General features: G+C 43.6%; 1 protein-coding gene across 1 annotated transcript in view; it reads left to right on the top strand.

Moving 5' to 3' along the window:
• The first annotated feature begins 8,810 nt into the window (after positions 1 to 8,810).
• Positions 8,811 to 12,703, top strand: part of TPH2 (tryptophan hydroxylase 2) — a 53,278-nt gene continuing 49,385 nt past the window's right edge. The window contains exons 1-2 of the mRNA XM_061997613.1: positions 8,811 to 8,915; positions 12,358 to 12,510. Of these exons, the coding sequence (XP_061853597.1) occupies positions 8,811 to 8,915; positions 12,358 to 12,510 (258 nt within the window). The remainder of the gene's footprint in view (positions 8,916 to 12,357; positions 12,511 to 12,703) is intronic.

Below are 12,703 nucleotides of genomic sequence, written 5' to 3'. Positions count from 1 at the left end.
TCTAGATGGGTTATGTTTCGAAGGAATTCAATTATAGTATATATTTTGATTATACAAGCTACCTATAACCTACCTTCACCTTAGTTCCTAGACTGTTTCTACATACACATGTTGTTATCACAGAATCACAAAATCATAGTTATTAGCCAACTAACTGTAGAGTCCTATTGTGCAGAGCTTAAATTATTGCCCAGGCTAGCAGTTCGGCAAGCGGTTATCACTTGTTTCCTCTCCATGTGCTGTGGTTGCCCCTGGCTAGCAGCCAAGCACCCATCCAGCCCCTCATCCACTCCCCTTTCCCACAGGATGGGGAGAAAATAGAAGGAAGGCAAGGCGGCTCATGGATTGAGACAATGGCAGTTTAATAGGGAAGGCAAATGCTGCTCCTGCAAGCAAAGCACAAAGAGAATTTCACTCACTATTGTCTGTTGGCAGGCAGATATCCAGGCACCTCCTGGAAAGCAGAGCCTCAGCAAAGATTCTTTGGAAAGATAAGTGCTATGACCATGAATGTCCATGTTTCCTCTTCTTTTCTCTGACCTTTTACTGTTGAGCACGATGGCATGTGGTAGGGAATGTCCCTTTGCTCAGTTTAGGTCAGCTGGGCTGGCTGTGTCCACTCTCAAACTCTTGCCCACCCCCAGGGAAAGAAACGAGTCTCAATGCTGTGGGTGATGCTTACCAACTGAAACACTAATGTGTTGTCAGTGCTGTTTTAGGCACATACCCAAAGCATAGGCTATGTATGGGCTGCTGTGAGGAAAGTTGACTCTATCCCAGCCTTACCCAGTTTAGGGTGATAACAGCCAGTCTTGATGGTGTCTGAGATCATGCTAGAAAAAAGATTAACCCTTCCTATTGAAGAGGATACTTTTAAAGTGCCTATCTAGACCAGAAATAGTTGTATTTGTATCAGCAACTTGTATTCAGCTGTTCTGTTGTTTGTCATAACCCAGTGAGATGCAACACCAGAGACTTTTGCAGAACACTCTTGGCGTATGAATTTGCCCAGATGTCCACTCGGTTACAGGGGTGCATGCCACCTTTAGGTCTCAGAGAACTTCTGCACGCTCCTCTGGTTTTGCTGTTAAAGTAACCAATGCAGGAGAGCAATAAAGTCTTCAAATTACAGACACTTGGGTTCAGAGACTTGATAATTCCTCAAGCAGCAAAACTACTGCAACTACTGCTACCAGAAGTGGCAGTTCAGGTTCCATGTTCTATGCCTTGTGTTGCTACATCTTTAATGGTGACATGATTAACTTGTGGAGCATGTCATGAACCACAAAAAAATGCAGCTTTAAATTTCAGACTTAACCAGTTCTTTTAGCCAGATCAATCATGCTGCACATTTTTTTTTCACCATACATACAGTGAGTTTGTTAAACCTGTAGATTTTTAATATTGGGAAGGCACTTTTAGAAGCTGTCCTGGTTTAGCCAGGAGCAGCTTTTGGCTTGGTAACAGGGGGAGCGGGTTGCAGTGAAGACCCTCCCCCGGCTCCTAGGTTCAGACCCACCTCCGGCCCGGCTGGGCCAATCTGGCGCCTCTGTGATCACTATTTAGGGGACGGGAATTTGAAATGCGAGTCGGGAGGTGGAGAGTGATACAAGATGGAGGCCACCACGCGGACCCTTCAGCCAGAGAAGGAGGAAGGAACGAGAAGCAGTAGACCGGAGACCCCTCTGCAAGCCGTGGAGAGAATACAAGCTGTGCCCCTGAAACCTATGGAGATTCGTGGCAAGACTGAGAGCCACCAACAGCTCCGTGTGGGTGAGCCCGGACGGGCGAGGGACTGTGTGGGGAGACGGCCATGGCCCAGGCCGTGTTGGAGAGCCTGCACGCCGCAGAGCAGCCCCACACGAGAGGCAGAGAGGAGCTGCAGCCTTTGGAATAAGTGGGCATCGGAGCAGCCCGTGCAAGTCTGCCATGCTTGTGAGTTACCCCACGGACTTGCAGGGAGGACTGGTGTGGAGTTCACCCGTCCTGAGGAGGGACAAACGGCAGAAGCTATCGGGAACAGACTGACTGAACCCCCCACTGCCTGCCCCCCCCGAACCGTTCGGGGGGGGCAAGGTAAAAACACCGGGATCAGGGTTCTGAACCCGGGAAGAGGGGAGGGGTGGCAAGAAGGTGTTCTTCAAAAGGCTGGTTGGACTCTCCATTGATGTATTACTCTGGGTTGTTTCATTTTGGTTATGTTTTGGTTGATTTTGCATTAAATTATTTTCTGTTTTCTTCCCCAAAACCGAGTAGCCTGGTCTGTTTTGTCCTGAACCTTAAGCGGCAATTAAGCCCTCCCTGCCCTCGAGCAATCCTCAGCCTCTTCGGTACTCGAGGCTAATCGTGGCCTTTGTTCCCTGATGGGCCTAAACCACGACAGAAGCTTGTCAGTAATAGACTAGCCAGTCTATTACTCCTGGAGATGCCTTGGAAGGTACATCTGCCTTCTGCCAGATGCTTGTCTAAGCCGTTTGGAGGATTCCTTTGTGGATCTGGCAGTCTGTCATACAAGTGCTTTTCCAGGGCAGACTGACTGATCGCATGCAGCTGGTGATTTTAGGTAACTTCCGGCTCCCTTCACAGGAGCTCTACCTTTTCCTGTGTAGCCCATTGTCTATAAGTAGCCCTCCCTCTGACAAGGTCTGTTTAAATTTTGTAGCTGTTAGAGCATATCTGATGTAAGTACAGTATGGGAATTTGCGAGTGTTCTCTACACAGTCATTTAGGCTACTGCTAAATAGCATAGGAGTGAGGCCAGGTACTTGCACCTCTCCCGGTCTCTGCACCTTTGAATTTAACAGTGCACCCACTGCTTTGTCACATCTCTTAGTTTCATCTGGACCCGGTTCCCTTATCTGTCTTGTGAGAATATTATTGAGAGACCATGCCAAGTGATTCGCTACCATCAAGATGAATCACCTGTATTGTTTTGCCTTGGTCCACAGGACTGCCATAAGAGGAAATGAGATTTGCTTGGCTCAATTTGTTCTCAGCAAATCCATCTTGACTGTCTAATCATCTGTTATCTTCTAGGTCTTTACAAATAATTCCAGTACTTTTGTTTTCTCAAATAAATGAAATTAGACTGGTCCATAATTCTTCAGCCCTTCCTCCTCCCCTTTTGTATCCTCTTGAACATGGAAGCAATTTTGGCCTCTTCCCAGTCTTGTCACTTGCCCATCCCCTGAACTCTTGTAATAGTTATTGATGAAGAGATTTAATGAGCCTACTCTATAAGCTTGGTGTATGTGTTCTATAACATTGTTTGGTCATGGCAGGAGCTAAGAGCTTACCTCTCTGCCTTTGCTATTATTATGATAGACCCCTGGCCACAGTTGATTCTTTTAGCAAAGAATGATGTAAAAAAAAATGAAAAAGAACATTACATACTTAGGGAACTTCATGGGTTTTTCCTGTTTTGTCTTTTCCTTGGGTTCAGTAGTGGTGTAATGCTTTGATTCTTCTGGCTGCTGCTGTATTTATAGAAAAAATTGGTTTTGATGTCCTATATAGTAATTACTTGAAATTTTGTATCACAGCCTTTGTTTGTGCATGAATGTGTTAATTAGTAGCTTGGTTCTTGGTTTTCATCTCCTGTAGGATCCTTTTTTTGTATTGAAGATAATGACAAACTAATGATTTATGATACTACTAGTAAAAGTGTAGTAGAAGACTACATTTCTTTTACAGTGAATCAAGTTCCTGTTTAAATTTTTTCCTGAAGCAAGGAAAGAATTGTCTTTCTGGTCTAGGTTTCCTTCCCTCAGGATTGTAATAACTGAGTATATTCAAGTAATCTTTCTGAAACTGTCAATTTCTGCTTTCTTCTCACAACCTTTTTCTAACAAAGACCATGAACTCATTTTATGTTCATTCTCACAGAACCCACCTTCTGTATAGTATTTTCAACCAATCCACCTTCTGCATAGTATTTTCAACCAATCCCTCTGTTGGCTGAAATCAAATCTACCAGAGCCTCTCCTTTCATTGTTTCCTTACAAATCCTGGATCACTATTTATATTCTCAGATCTTCCTAGCCAGTCTATTCTTTGGTATCTGTCCTCTCCCAACAGCTGTTGGTTGATTAAAATCTCCTTAGTCCTGCTAGAACTTGGGATGTTTTTCCTGGATGCTAGGTTAGGTATTGAAACTTCCATTTTCTCCTTGTGTCAGCATCTCTTGCATTAATAATAAGCGTATCTGTTCTCCTGCTTGCCCTTTTGACCCTACATTGGATAATGTTCTTTTCAAATCCTTGTGAAGCCCATCTTTCTCTATGCTTTTTTGATACTTTTTCATAGCTTCACTTTTTTCTCTGTTCTGCCACATGATGACTTGAAAGTTCTCTTTCCTGCTGTAGCAAGCCCGTAGACAAAGACTTGGTGGTGAGGTAAATTCAGAATAATTCTTGGTGGATACTAGCTACTTTGCACTGAGAACTTTATCCTCCTGTTAACATCAAATGAAAGTTCTTAAGGTTGCTAGTATATGTCATCAAACTATCATAGACTATGATAAATGTTACAAATAGTTTTGAAGGAAAACTATGCTGAAATGGACAGACAATATCTCTAAGGGGGAATAATGCCTCAAACATTGAAAACATCTCTCAGACTGGCTTCAGATTTAAATTTCCACTTGAGAATTCTGCAATTTTTTAAGCTTAAGAAGTGCACAGCTTAGAACTCCAGACAATGGTGACTCTATTCCCTCATTAGAAGAGAGGAATATGCATGTGTGTGAACTAAGGAGGATCTTGCAGTTTCTGAATTCTGATTATAGGCAATAAGATGCCTTTTAGAAGTAAAAGTTAAGCTTGTATCTTTATTTCATACTATGAACATCAGCTCCATTTCCCAAAGTGAAATAAGATTTGTGTGTGGCACCTTGACGTATGTTCTAGAACAGGTATTTTTCAATAGCTACTTCCAGTGTTTTGGCCAGTGATTTTAAGTGTTCAATTGTGTTACATATATAGCACTGTGAACTACAGGAAAATGAGCTTTAAACCACATCTGTAGTTTAGCAGCATTCCCAGAGCCATATGCCAGCTCTGTACAGTGTCTAGAAAAAAGAAGACATAAACATTTTCATTCCTTCAGTGTATGTGTTTTGATCTGGCATTGATATGGGCAAGTCTGCCTACAAAATACAAGTTGCCAGAGAATGACTCCCTCTCTGGGGGAAGCAATCTCTCTGTGGAATTCATAAGCAGACAGCATGGTGAAAATAGCTGGATTTTAGTTTTCACTGCCTAAGTGCCTGCTGACATAATGCACCTTTGTTTGGTTTGTGATCATGAGTCATCCTGAAGAGGTTATGAGTGACAGGAAACCTTTGTCACGCTCTAGTTAGTGCATAGAGCTGTGATAGATAGCAAGGGTACAGGGTAGTGTGGTCACTGATGTGTGTGATGTCCCAGCTGCAGAGCCTGCATCTAACAGTAGATAAAATCATGCTCTGCCATGCTGGTAGGAGAAAAGCCTGCTCAGTAGAGCTTGGTTTAGTCATTGGAGCATTTGGTGAGTGCTAAGCAGTCTCACTCTCAAACTGTTCAGATGCAGATACCGTATCCAGGCATCTCAGCCATAGCAGGTAGGAATATTGAGTTTCAAAGATGTGCTTCCAGTTGTTAATGAATAAACATCACAGAGAATATCTCTTCATAACTAAGGATGGGAGACTGAACTATTGCACACTATTTCACCTAACTGGTAAAATTAAGTAACACTTTGTAGGGTTGACCTACCTCTGCAGGGGGGTTGGACGAGATGATCTCTATAGGTCCCTTCCAACCCCTACCATTCTATGAAATCTATGAAATGGTTAATTTGTGTTACAAGAGCAGGTAGAGGAACCAAATATTGCTATAGTCTTATTGTCAAGCAGAAGAAAGGACCCTTATTGTATTTCACATGTGAGAAACTGGAAAAGTGAAGCTAAAAGGATTTGGATCAGGCCTCCCACCAGTTCTGAGGCACCTGTGAACCTGTCCCAATCCTGAACATGAACCATGACCCCCCCTTATAAGGAGGCCATTTGACTGTCCATGGCCAATTTAGACTCAAAGCTTTTGTTGGGTTTTTTTTGTTAGTTGCAATGAAAAGAAATTCTGTGAAACTCTGTGGGAGATATGGTCTCAAATCTGTAGTGCTTCTGCCTTGGTCCCTTTTTAAGAGTAAAGTGCATTCCCTGATGATGCAGATAATGTTAGTTGTAAGATGCTGAGTCTAGCAAGGCTAAAGGAATTGAGGTGGCAAAAGGAGACAACCTGCAGCTGAGAGTTAGATGTGATCTGAAGCTTAGTACAATGAGTGGTTCCTCCTGCCTCATGCCTTGTGTGGCATCCAGCTCAGTGTCTCTGCTTCAATGGATCTAATTTTCATAGAATCACAGAATGATAGGAGTTGGAAGGAACCTTTAGAGATCATCTAGTCCAACCCCCCTGCAGAAGCAGGTTCACCCAGATAAGGTGACATAGGAACGTGTCCAGGTAGGTCTTCAAGACCTCCAAGGAAGGAGACTCCACACCCTCCCTGGGCAGCCTGTGCCAGGGCTCCCTCACCCTCACTGTGAAATAGTTTTTTCTTACATTCAAATGGGACTTTTTGTGTTCCAGTTTCATCCCATTACCCCTTGTCCTGTTGCTAGATACCATCAAAAAAGGGATGCTCCAACCTCCTGACACTCACCATTTAGATACTTGTAAATATTAATAAGATCTCCCTTCAGCCTCCTCTTTTCTAAACTAAACAGCCCCAGTTCCCACAGCCTTTCCTCGTATAAAAGACGTTCCAGTCCCCTGATGATCTTGGTGGCCCTGTGCTGGGCTCTCTTCAGAAGTTCTCTGTCCCTCTTGAGCTGAGGAGCCCAGAACTGGACACAGGACTCCAGATGAGGCCTCACCAGGGCAGAGTAGAGGGGGAGCAGAACCTCCCTGGACCTGCTGGCTACACTCTTCTTGATGTATCCCAGGATATCATTGGCCTTCTTGGCCATGAGGGCACATTGGTGGCTCGTGTTCAGTTTATTATCAACCGGGACTCCCAGGTCTCTCTCTGCAGAGCTGCTCTCCTTTTTTCTGTGATTTGTATATACCCCAAGTTAAGGCCATGTGATGCCAGGTGTTGCACTCAACTGGGTTGCAGCAGAGGCTGCAGGGTGAGTCACTGATGGTGCATCTCATGGGGAAGCAGTGACTGTTTTCCCTGTTTGCTGCAGTGGAACAGAAAGAACTGTATGAATTTGAAGGCAACTTAGTTGAAACAGAGCTCTCAAGCCAAATGTGCTGCTCGGTCCTACACTCTGTAAAGTGTGTCCTGGAAAAGTTTTGGAAAATGGGAGAAGTGAGAAGGAAAATTATAGGGAGAGAAAGTGACAACGGTAGATGACCAAATGAATGTTTGACTTCAGAATGTTGATGTGTCAGCAGTTGCCTTCTACTCGCTTACAATCTCTGAGCTCACAGTAGTCTGAAATTAAGTAGTAAACAAATTCCTTAAAAAAACCCAACCTTCCCCTAGAAACAAGTTAAATTGTCATACATATAAATATAAAAGACCTCCAGGATATGTATGAGATTGCTTTATCTTCATAGGTGATTGATTGCTGATCTTTTAGTTAGAAGAGTCTTACAATTGGACTCTGGCCTTTAGAGAGCTCACACAGAAACCACAGCTATTGCTGTTTGGATTAAAAACCTTTCTCCAGTTAAGCATTCTCTTTCAGTAGCAGTACTCGGTGTGTGCCGTCACTTGCCTTGTGATATATAAGGAATGTGAAGTCTTCCATCATGAGATATAATCCCCTATTAGGGGAATGGAGCATCTCTCTCACAAGGAAAGGCTGCAAGACCTGTTTAGATTGGAGAAGACTGAGATGGGACCATATCAACACTTATAAATATGTAAAGGGCATGTGTTGAGAGGATGGGGCCAGTCTTTTTTCTGTAGTTCTCAGTGACAGGACAAGGGGTAATTGGCACGAGCTGGAACACAGGAAGTTCCACTGAACATGAAGGGAAACTTATTTCTTGTGAAGGTGATGGAGCACTGGCACAGCCTGCCCAGAGAGGTTGTGGAGTCTCCTTCTCTGGAGTTTTTCAAACCTCACCTGGACATGTTCTTGTGTGACCTGATTGAGGTGAACCTGCTTTAATAGGGGGTTTGGACTAGATGATCTCTAGAGGTCTCTTTGAACCCCAGCTGTTCTGTGATTCTATCCCTTAATACATCTCTGAAGCAGCCTGTGTTTTTCAAAGCAGTACTCTACAAAAGGGAGAGCGAGGGCTTTCACATCAAAACATTTCTCACGTCAAACTTCACCGCAACTTTTCTGTGTAGAAACTCAGCCTCTACTTTTCATTGGCAGACTGTCCCCTTCATATCCCCACGGGGCCCTGTCCCAGCACCCCTGGGCCTCTTCCTTCCCCGAGCCCTGGGGCCGTGGTGGCAGCTGCCCCTGGGTGGCAAGCTCTGCCTTCTTGCCCCGCTAGTCCCGGCGGAGGGAGAGAGCAGGCTGTTTTGGCTTCAAAGCAGCGGTACCCAGACGGCTGGGCCGGGCCCCGCGGGGCGGGCAGCGGGGCGGGCAGCGCCCGGCGGCCACACCGCTCCCGTCCCGCCCCGGCGGTGCGCGGCGGTGGCTGAGGTAAGCGGGGGCCGTGGGCGTCTGCCTGCCCGCCGCTCTCGTCACCCGGAGACGGGTCTCCCCTAATCGGGTTTCCATCAGTGTGCGTGGGGGCGTATAAAGGGAGGCGCGGCGGGGCGAGGCGGGCAGAGCGCGGCGCTGCCCCCCTCCCGCCGGCCCCATGCAGCCCGCCATGATGATGTTCTCCAGTAAGTACTGGGCGCGGAGGGGCTTCTCGCTGGACTCGGCCCTGCCGGAGGAGCGACCCGGCGGGGGCGGCCTCACCGTAAGTGTCGGGCGGGGAGCGGGGCTGCCCCGGGACCACCCCTGGCAGAGGGCGCGGGAGCCACCGCGCTGAGGGAGGCGGGTGCGCAGCGGGTCGGGTTCAGCCCGGCAGGGGCTAGTCCGGACACTCGGCCGCTTCTCCTTCACTCTGAAGTCAAGGTGCGCAGTTGCTCAGCAGTTGTAGGGACCAATGCAGCTTACTTTGCAATCTAATCGTTCACAGTTCAAAACGCTGCCTTAAAAGTGTCTTTAATTGATAGTAAAAGTGTCATTAGAAGTACAAGCCTTGCTACGGAAATGAGCTATGTTGCTGTCGGAATAATATAGAAGCATTGGCTGGTTTTAAGTACTTGAAAGGCTTCGCTAAGTCCCGCGGACTGCATAGGTTCGGCAGAATCTGCCTTTTCAAGGCACTCGTAAACCTCACAGCACGGTAGGTAAAACATTTTTGACAATATGCAAATCCCCCGCACTTAACCGTATTGGTGCCCGTGGCACTTTCATTACTGAGCAGCTGCCTTTGAGGTTTGCTGGCTTTGAGGTTTCCCGACTTCTGCCGGCTGGCAGGAGAGCGAGAACGCGCGGGAGCATCGTGCTGGGGATGTGCAGTTTCCCTGTTCAAAGCCGCGTCAGTTTCCCTGTTCAAAACCATGTCAGGAGGAAGAAATGGTTCTCTGCAAGACGGTGATACGGGATGCAACAGGGACTTGGTGCATGGGATAGCAGCAATTTATCCCATGCAACAGGTGCATGGGATAAACTTCTGCATGCTTATAGATAAATGTATTTGAGCTTGTGTACTTTAATCAGAATAAAGAGTGCTAACGGGCTAATAGTGTAATCTGTTCTGAACAGGTGAAATAATTAAAAGTATGAAGACTTTACCTTTTGCAACATGTGAAGATTCCCATCACTTGAGTAGAACCAACAGAATGCACTTGTTTGTACTAGCTGTGAACCAGCCTATTGTCTTTATAGTAAAATCTGAAACATCCCTATTTGTATACACTTTGATTTTTTAAAATATTGAATTAAATAGAATAATTTGTTTTACTTTCTTTAAATTTCAGTTACTTTCTTCACTGATGTATGCTATAGATTATTTTTATTCCTAAGTACTTGCACTTCCAGATAAATAATTTTCATTGTAAAAGATGATCTAGTCATTATTTAACTATGAAGTGCACCAATGAGCATGGCTGATAAGATTTCAGTTTTTGGATATCATAGCCTCTTCTTCTGGGCTCACAACAATAACAGATATTCTAGTTTTTATATGTTTGAGAGGGTGATGCTTGAGAGTATTAGGGAACTTTTGCCTGAGCATATTAGGGGAACTGCAACAGTTTTGGAATGTGCCAAATGCTCTTGTTTCCCATTGGACTCGATGATATTGAGATTCTCAGATGCTCACTTGACCTCATGATCCTATAAAAAAAGCATCTTTGTTGCTTCAAGTGCAGATTATGTACTTGATGTATGTGAAAAGAACTCTACCAAATCCCAAATATTATTCAAGTTAAAGCAGAAGTGACCTTCCTCTAAACTATCCCTGAACAAACCTCTTACTGAGCAGAATCGTATAAGCTCAATTACTAAAAACAAACATGTTTGTAACCCCTTTTTATACCATTCTACAAATGTCATTGCTATTCCAGATTGTTTCTGTGTAGACTGATAAATTATGTGAAAAGACTACAGAGACTTTGTAGCATGTCCAGTAACTAATTGAAGTGTGGCTAGATTAACTTATTCCGTTTAAAGAGTAGCTTTTGATAAGATTCTGCATTTTAACTAGCCCTCTTTTTAATTTGGTGTAGTCTTATACCACAAAAAACCCACCAACTCAGAAGATCCAATGCGAACTGACTTGAGAGCTATGGACTTCTCTATTCAGTAGAGGGAGATATTTCAGAGTAAACTAAGATCTGGTAAAAGAGTAAACTAATTTAACCTAAGCCACATGGGTGCATTAAGATAGATGTGATACAAATGCCTCATTGCCTTCATTTATCGTACTTGATTTTTAAGAAAATGATTTTATATAATCTATTTTGAAAAGGAATCAGGCTGAAGCTTACTTAGTTTTTTGCTGTGTCACAAAGCACATGATAAAATGTTGTAAAATCTAGATTTTGCCAACATCCATCACCACAGGTCTACGGATACTATGCAAGTGCGATAACCTACTTGTAAGGAAGAAATAGGAAATGAGATTTGACTTGGCTTTCATCAAGCGTTATGAGACCTGTTTAAAAGATTTTTGGGTTATTTTTTGTAAGCAGCTTTACAGTAGTATGAAAAAAATGAATGGATTAAAAAAAAAACCAAAACAACCAATCAGCACTTTGCTGGAGATTTAATTTCTCCAAGAGTCACAAGTTGGATACTGGAAAATGCAACTTGTATTGGAAAACATAGTTCAAAGGAAATTGTGGTCGGTCTTATAAAAGCCACCTATAGAGGCTCTACATTTGGAATCTCAGCAAGATTTAAGCTGATAAAGTTACTTTTTGTTTTTGAAAATGCCATCTGAAATCTGTTTTATAGCAGTTTTTGACCTTCAAATTGTGAGAAGAATGTAGAAGTGACCAAGGACGGTGTAATTTTTTGGGTTTGGTTTTTTTTTTTTGCTTTTTGAGTTCCACAGCCAGCTTGTCTTCTGTGGGAGGTACAGTTTTTCACAATGAGAACAATTAGGCATTGAAATAATCTACCCAGGGAAGTGGGTGATGGATTCTCCATCACCGGACACTTTTAAGATTCACCCGGACAGCGCGTCAGGCCATCTTGTCTAGACCCTACTTTTGCAAAGAAAGGTTGGCTCAGATGATCCTTGAGGTCTTTTCCAACCTGGTTTCGGTGATCTTGTGGTACAGTCTATAGTTGTATTTCTATCCTTGTTTGTATTGTCAACAGAGATTTTGTTTTCTCAGGAAAAGTGATATTACATGACAACATTAATTGCACTACCACAGAGAACATGACGTTTATTTTTTAAATACAATTACTAATACAAAACTACACACTAGTGTAAACCATAAACTGACTGATTCAGGCTAGAATAGCATCACTGCAATATTGCAGGAACATTCAGGTTGGAAGAGCATCACTACAGGCTTTGTAGTAATTTAGACTGTCTCTGCTTCATATTTATTACTAACAATAGCATTGCCTTAATAATATAATCATATTTGTATCCCAAGCCTTCATGTGCTTTTCCTTAAGCTTTTTTTTATGGAGTGGCCTCTTACACTGTCATGTCAAACAGCTGCCTTTGACCTGTGATTCTGGTTTCAAGTAAATGCTTTACCTCTTAAATCAAGACTGGAGGAGTTCCATTCAGCTATTTTCTAATAAAAATTTCTCTTTATGTAAAAAGACTTAATTTTGGGAAGTAGCCACTTGTGTCTGAGATGATGCTGTTCTTTATCCATTTGTAGCTAAACAGACCGAGTTCTGGGAAGAATGAGGAAAAGAAAGGGAATAAGGGAAATGGGAAAGGTGAATCTATTTCTGAAGGTGGAAAGACAGCTGTGGTGTTTTCTTTGAAGAATGAAGTTGGTGGATTGGTGAAAGCTCTCCGACTCTTCCAGGTAAAGCTTACAAATTGTGCTGACTGGACTGAGGAAGGCTACTGAGGTCAGGCTGCATGTTGGTATAAACCTAATGGACCGTGGTAGAGGGAATAGAGTGCAGTTACATCCTGTAGAACTGACTAAAAGTAACTTAAAATTTTATGGGCTATTCAACAAATCCTTTTAAGCTTACAAATGGTTTTCTGGAATG

Source organism: Colius striatus, chromosome 1, assembly GCF_028858725.1.
Source record: "Colius striatus isolate bColStr4 chromosome 1, bColStr4.1.hap1, whole genome shotgun sequence".
Taxonomy (NCBI): domain Eukaryota; kingdom Metazoa; phylum Chordata; class Aves; order Coliiformes; family Coliidae; genus Colius; species Colius striatus.
This window is presented reverse-complemented; position numbering and strand designations above follow the sequence as displayed.